The 7800-nt window shown below is 50.9% G+C and overlaps 1 protein-coding gene across 1 annotated transcript in view; it reads right to left on the reverse strand.

The window, feature by feature from the left end:
- slc2a13a (solute carrier family 2 member 13a) overlaps nt 1–7800 on the reverse strand; it is a gene marked incomplete at both ends in the record, with an annotated part of 48082 nt that overhangs the window by 21211 nt on the left and 19071 nt on the right. Inside the window, 3 exons of the mRNA XM_079494791.1 lie at nt 503–626; nt 2439–2475; nt 5639–5765. Coding sequence (XP_079350917.1) covers nt 503–626; nt 2439–2475; nt 5639–5765 — 288 coding nt within the window. The remainder of the gene's footprint in view (nt 1–502; nt 627–2438; nt 2476–5638; nt 5766–7800) is intronic.

Below are 7800 nucleotides of genomic sequence, written 5' to 3' on the forward strand. Positions count from 1 at the left end.
ACATATAATTCTTGGGGTTCTTGACATGAAATATTGAGCACCACTGATATAGAAACATGAGGTATTTCAGAAAACTGTTTTTTTCAGGTCTAAATGGGTTAAAATTGAGAGCCACAGCCACTGTACCTGTGATATGAGCAACACTGGTTATGGCATTATATTATGTTTATCTGTGCACAAAATGAGAGGACTGAAAGAAAAAATAAATCTGGATAGTTGACGATTAAAATATTTCAGTTTGTTAGCCACAGCATATGCTTATGCAATCATTACACCTGAAATGACGTCACATTGTAGGCTCTATTCGGCTCTAAAATAGGAGTATGAATCGGCCCTAAATGTCATCAAACGGTGGTTCCGTGGCTCAAAAGCCAAATAAATAATGGGCCTTGAAATGAAACGGGTTGAAAATGAATGAAACAACTGGTCTACAGTATTAGTAGTTAGTAGTAGTAGTTCTACTAGTAGTAGTACTACTAGTAGTAGTAGTAATTATACTCACAAGTACTTGGAGCAGGTGGAGTTACCCATCATATAAGCCTCCGAGGGGTGAAAGGTGACGGAGGGGCTGTGCTGGGCAGACAGCAGGAAGCCGACAGCCAGCAGAGCCAGGCTTACAGACGTACCTGGAAACAAAGCAATAAGCATGAATACTGTACAACAGCAGGAAGCCTACAGCCAGCAGAGCCAGGCTTACAGACGTACCTGGAAACAAAGCAATAAGCATGTATACTGCAGACAGCAGGAAGCCTACAGCCAGCAGAGCCAGGCTTACACTCGTACCTGGAAACAAAGCAATAAGCATGTATACTGCAGACAGCAGGAAGCCTACAGCCAGCAGAGCCAGGCTTACAGACGTACCTGGAAACAAAGCAATAAGCATGAATACTGTACACAGCAGGAAGCCTACAGCCAGCAGAGCCAGGCTTACAGACGTACCTGGAAACAAAGCAATAAGCATGAATACTGTACAACAGCCCTTATAAGCCCAAACCGCAGCAATAATTCGCCATGCAACTCCTTGCAACTAATCGGTTTGCGAGTAGTTGTATTATGCAACCATCCTACTATAAATGCACCCCGTCTCTGTGTACGTACACGTGTACGCACGTCTGTAATCCACGTAACTCGAGAAACGTTCACCCCACCGATTTCAAATTTGACACGTGCGTTCCACACCACCACCACCACAGGGAGCGCAGTGGCCCGGTGTCGGGTCCGTCGGATAGCCGGTTGTCCAGAACCGGCACAAAAAACCCACGATCCGGACAATAATTGATCACACCTGATCACTCGAAGATCTCCATAAGGAACTGTCCTGTTCTTGACATCACAGTGATGTTCTGACATCTGCATAGACTCCATATTTGGGCATGCCTGACAAAGAACTCCATATATGGGCATAGAAGTAGCAGATCCACAAGCTTTGCGCCACGTTTCGAACTTGTAGATCTGCTATTTTAGCTATTAGTCTTGGACATATGAGGCTTCCACCCGACAGAGATGGTATACTTCAGTTGATTCAGTTGGGCTTTGATTGATTGATTGATTGATTGAATACTTTATTAGACAAATTTTGATGCTTTCGTGTGACGCTGTAATATTATTATATGGTCAACTAGGGCCCAACTGCAATGCTATACTGTAGGGTTGAGAGGGAGGGAGACCCGCACTCTGTCACTTTGCTGGTTCAAGAGCTTTTTATTTAATGTCAAAATGCAACGTTTCGGTTGCAAAATGCAACGTTTCGGTCTTTCGACCTTCCTCAGGCATCTGAGGCATCTGCCTGAGTTAGGTCGAAAGGAAGGAAGGTCGAAAGACCGAAACGTTGCATTTTTTACATTAAATAAAAAGCTCTTGAACCAGCAAAGTGACAGTGTGCGGGTCTCCCTCCCTCCCTCTCTACATATCTGCAGTCTGCTGCTTTGTCGCCGACGCACCTGTTGTCATAATAGTAAGTCGAGTGTGCGGAGGTCTTCCCTTCAAAAGGTATACTGTAGGGTTGAAATGGTCAAGGGTCACATAGAAACACACAGCCGTGCTCCTACCCATGATACTGCCCAGGGTGAGCTTCCTGTGGCCCACCCATAGAAACACACAGCCGTGCTCCTACCTACGATACTGCCCAGGGTGAGCTTCCTGTGGCCCACCCATAGAAACACACAGCCGTGCTCCTACCTACGATACTGCCCAGGGTGAGCTTCCTGCGGCCCACCCATAGAAACACACAGACGTGCTCCTACCTACGATACTGCCCAGGGTGAGCTTCCTGCGGCCCACCCATAGAAACACACAGACGTGCTCCTACCCACGATACTGCCCAGGGTGAGCTTCCTGCGGCCCACCCATAGAAACACACAGACGTGCTCCTACCCACGATACTGCCCAGGGTGAGCTTCCTGCGGCCCACCCATAGAAACACACAGACGTGCTCCTACCCATGATACTGCCCAAGGTGAGCTTCCTGCGGCCCACCCATAGAAACACACAGACGTGCTCCTACCCATGATACTGCCCAGGGTGAGCTTCCTGCGGCCCACCCATATAAACACACAGACGTGCTCCTACCCATGATACTGCCCAGGGTGAGCTTCCTGTGGCCCACCCATATAAACACACAGACGTGCTCCTACCTACGATACTGCCCAGGGTGAGCTTCCTGCGGCCCACCCATAGAAACACACAGACATGCTCCTACCTACGATACTGCCCAAGGTGAGCTTCCTGCGGCCCACCCATAAACACACAGACGTGCTCCTACCTACGATACTGCCCAGGGTGAGGTTCCTGCGGCCCACCCATAGAAACACACAGACGTGCTCCTACCTACGATACTGCCCAGGGTGAGCTTCCTGTGGCCCACCCATAGAAACACACAGACGTGCTCCTACCTACGATACTGCCCAGGGTGAGCTTCCTGTGGCCCACCCATAGAAACACACAGACGTGCTCCTACCTACGATACTGCCCAGGGTGAGCTTCCTGCGGCCCACCCATAGAAACAAACAGACGTGCTCCTACCCACGATACTGCCCAGGGTGAGCTTCCTGCGGCCCACCCATAGAAACACACAGACGTGCTCCTACCCACGATACTGCCCAGGGTGAGCTTCCTGCGGCCCACCCATAAATACACAGACGTGCTCCTACCTACGATACTGCCCAGGGTGAGCTTCCTGCGGCCCACCCATAAATACACAGACATGCTCCTACCTACGATACTGCCCAGGGTGAGCTTCCTGCGGCCCACCCATATAAACACACAGCCGTGCTCCTACCCATGATACTGCCCAGGGTGAGCTTCCTGCGGCCCACCCATAGAAACACACAGACGTGCTCCTACCTACGATACTGCCCAGGGTGAGCTTCCTGCGGCCCACCCATATAAACACACAGCCGTGCTCCTACCCATGATACTGCCCAGGGTGAGCTTCCTGCGGCCCACCCATAGAAACACACAGACGTGCTCCTACCTACGATACTGCCCAGGGTGAGCTTCCTGCGGCCCACCCATATAAACACACAGCCGTGCTCCTACCCATGATACTGCCCAGGGTGAGCTTCCTGCGGCCCACCCATAGAAACACACAGACGTGCTCCTACCTACGATACTGCCCAGGGTGAGCTTCCTGCGGCCCACCCATAGAAACACACAGACGTGCTCCTACCTACGATACTGCCCAGGGTGAGCTTCCTGCGGCCCACCCATAGAAACACACAGACGTGCTCCTACGCACGATACTGCCCAGGGTGAGCTTCCTGCGGCCCACCCATAGAAACACACAGACGTGCTCCTACCTACGATACTGCCCAGGGTGAGCTTCCTGCGGCCCACCCATAGAAACACACAGACGTGCTCCTACCCATGATACTGCCCAGGGTGAGCTTCATGCGGCCCACCCATAGAAACACAGACGTGCTCCTACCCATGATACTGCCCAGGGTGAGCTTCATGCGGCCCACCCATAGAAACACAGACGTGCTCCTACCCATGATACTGCCCAGGGTGAGCTTCCTGCGGCCCACCCATAGAAACACACAGCCGTGCTCCTACCTACGATACTGCCCAGGGTGAGCTTCCTGCGGCCCACCCATAAACACACAGACATGCTCCTACCTACGATACTGCCCAGAGTGAGCTTCCTGCGGCCCACCCATAAACACACAGACATGCTCCTACTTACGATACTGCCCAGGGTGAGCTTCCTGCGGCCCACCCATAGAAACACACAGACGTGCTCCTACCTACGATACTGCCCAGAGTGAGCTTCCTGCGGCCCACCCATAGAAACACACAGACATGCTCCTACTTACGATACTGCCCAGGGTGAGCTTCCTGCGGCCCACCCATAGAAACACACAGACGTGCTCCTACCTACGATACTGCCCAGGGTGAGCTTCCTGCGGCCCACCCATAGAAACACACAGACGTGCTCCTACCTACGATACTGCCCAGGGTGAGCTTCCTGCGGCCCACCCATAGAAACACACAGCCGTGCTCCTACCTACGATACTGCCCAGGGTGAGCTTCCTGCGGCCCACCCATAAACACACAGACATGCTCCTACCTACGATACTGCCCAGAGTGAGCTTCCTGCGGCCCACCCATAAACACACAGACATGCTCCTACTTACGATACTGCCCAGGGTGAGCTTCCTGCGGCCCACCCATAGAAACACACAGACGTGCTCCTACCTACGATACTGCCCAGAGTGAGCTTCCTGCGGCCCACCCATAGAAACACACAGACGTGCTCCTACTTACGATACTGCCCAGGGTGAGCTTCCTGCGGCCCACCCATAGAAACACACAGACGTGCTCCTACCTACGATACTGCCCAGGGTGAGCTTCCTGCGGCCCACCCATAGAAACACACATACATGCTCCTACCCATGATACTGCCCAGGGTGAGCTTCCTGCGGCCCACCCATAGAAACACACAGACGTGCTCCTACCTACGATACTGCCCAGGGTGAGCTTCCTGCGGCCCACCCATATAAACACACAGACATGCTCCTACCTACGATACTGCCCAGGGTGAGCTTCCTGCGGCCCACCCATAGAAACACACAGACGTGCTCCTACCTACGATACTGCCCAGGGTGAGCTTCCTGCGGCCCACCCATATAAACACACAGACATGCTCCTACCTACGATACTGCCCAGGGTGAGCTTCCTGCGGCCCACCCATAAACACACAGCCGTTCTCCTACCTACGATACTGCCCAGGGTGAGCTTCCTGCGGCCCACCCATAGAAACACACAGACGTGCTCCTACCTACGATACTGCCCAGGGTGAGCTTCCTGCGGCCCACCCATAGAAACACACAGACGTGCTCCTACCTACGATACTGCCCAGGGTGAGCTTCCTGCGGCCCACCCATAGAAACACACAGACGTGCTCCTACCTACGATACTGCCCAGGGTGAGCTTCCTGCGGCCCACCCATAGAAACACACAGACGTGCTCCTACCTACGATACTGCCCAGGGTGAGCTTCCTGCGGCCCACCCATAGAAACACACAGACGTGCTCCTACCCATGATACTGCCCAGGGTGAGCTTCCTGCGGCCCACCCATAAACACACAGCCGTTCTCCTACCTACGATACTGCCCAGGGTGAGCTTCCTGCGGCCCACGCGCTCCACCAGCCACATCCCCAGCAGGGTGAACAGGAAGTTGGAGAGGGCGGTCAGACCGGCCAGCCAGATGGCCATTCTGTCGTCCCGCACGCCCGACATCTGCAGGATGGTGGCGCTGTAATACCTGTGGAAGCAAATCATGGACAAGTCAGGGGTACAGTAGCTTTGTCTGGAGAAGTGTGTGGTGCAGTCAGTGGTGGAAAGTAACTAAGAGTGCGTCAGTATATTTAGCCTTTTATAGTTTTAGTCGTCGTAGCTTAGTTTTCATGTAGTTTCCATTTAGTTTTCGTCAATGGAAAAAGGTAGTCGACGAACATTTTTCGTCTTCGTTTTAGTCGACGGAAGCAACACTGCCCACCACCAGCAACATCATCTCTTCTAGCAACCACACCTTCCAAGACAAACAGAAGAGCAAGACAGCCCAACAACATCATCTCTTCTAGCAACCACACCTTCCAAGACAAACAGAAGAGCAAGACAGCCCAACAACATCATCTCTTCTAGCAACCACACCTTCCAAGACAAACAGAAGAGCAAGACAGCCCAACAACATCATCTCTTCTAGCAACCACACCTTCCAAGACAAACAGAAGAGCAAGAAAGACTGGATTTGACTTCCCTCGTCTGTGTGACGTAATACTGACGCTGACTGGAAGTATAGGTTGGAGTGTATTCATTCCAATGGGAGAAGGTCCGTGGTCACTGAATTAAATATTGGACCCATTCTTCACAAGCCTCACAGTCCTTCCAAAATTCGGACACAAATGGTTTTTTTTCAGTGAGACAAATCATCCTTTGTTATCGACATTGCAACATCTGACGGCGGCAACTAATTACAGACCATTTTGCGTACCATTTCGCGCCGAAGTAGCGGAGCGTGGGTTGGTGTGTGTGTGTGTGTGTGTGTGTGTGTGTGTGTGTGTGTGTGTGTGTGCGTGCGTGCGTGTTTCTTGTACAGTAGTGTTAAGGGCCTTGCAAACGGGGAGCGATAAAACACGCCTATAGTTCATTTTCAATGAGACCTGCGTTTTTGCTCAGAGAAGTCGCGGTGCGACAACGCAAGCGTATTTACGTGAGCGCGGTCCTGTGAATTTGTTGCACGCGTGCTCGTTACGTGCACACGCCCCCCCCGCGACTCACCAGACCTGGATTCTGTTTAGCTTTTTTTTTACGCTTGTGTTGTTGCGCCCCTCGTCAACAGACCTGGAGGAGACCTTTGTTGATCCAGGGAACAATGCCTGCATTCCTCGCTTCACGTTTAAGCTTACTTTTCTGTCATTTGACGTCTTGTGCTGTTGTGTTGTGTCTTGTAATTGACAAAACAAAATCTAAATAAAGTATGTAAATAATAATAATAAAAAGGTCCGGAATTCGAAATGTACTTCAAAATGTACTCTGTGATGTAGTGGAGTATTGACAATTGGAAATACTCCAGTGAAGTAGAAGTAACTCAACATTGTACTTAAAGGGGCATTCCACTCATTTTCAACATTTTACTATGGCATTAATATACCTTAGAGCTGTTGTGTGGAAATAATAAAAAAGTCCCCCCATTCTATGTTTCTTAGAACTGGAGGTCTGAAAAAAATCATTAACATGGTGAAACACATCTTGATGATGTCATCAAGATGTGTTTCACCATGTTAATGATTCTTTTCATACTTTTCATACTAGGAAACACATAATGGGGGGACTTTTTTATTATTTCCACACAAAAGCTCTAAGGTATGTTAATGACATGGTAAAATGTTGAAAATGAGTGGAATGCCCCTTTAAGTACAGTATACTTGAGCAAATGTACTTGTACTAATGGTTACTTTCCACCACTGGGAAAAACCAACCACTTACAGCCCCAGAAACACCATCCACCCTACAGGAAGTACCAACCACTTACCCTTCAGCCAGTGAACTCTCTCTCTCTCTCTCTCTCTCTCTCTCTCTCTCTCTCTCTCTCTCTCTCTCTCTCTCTCTCTCTCTCTCTCTCTCCTCTTCTCATTAGGAGCATTACCTCTAATCATCATAAACAAGGATCTAAGCACGAGCCTCTGTCCCCAACCACTGGGAGTCCAACAATCACACATGGTTGGCAGAGGAAGCGATAAGGGAACGCACACACGCACGCACGCACGTCGCACGCACGTCACACGCACGCACGCACG

The sequence above is a fragment of the Electrona antarctica genome (assembly GCF_951216825.1).
Source record: "Electrona antarctica genome assembly, chromosome: 23".
Lineage (NCBI taxonomy): Eukaryota > Metazoa > Chordata > Actinopteri > Myctophiformes > Myctophidae > Electrona > Electrona antarctica.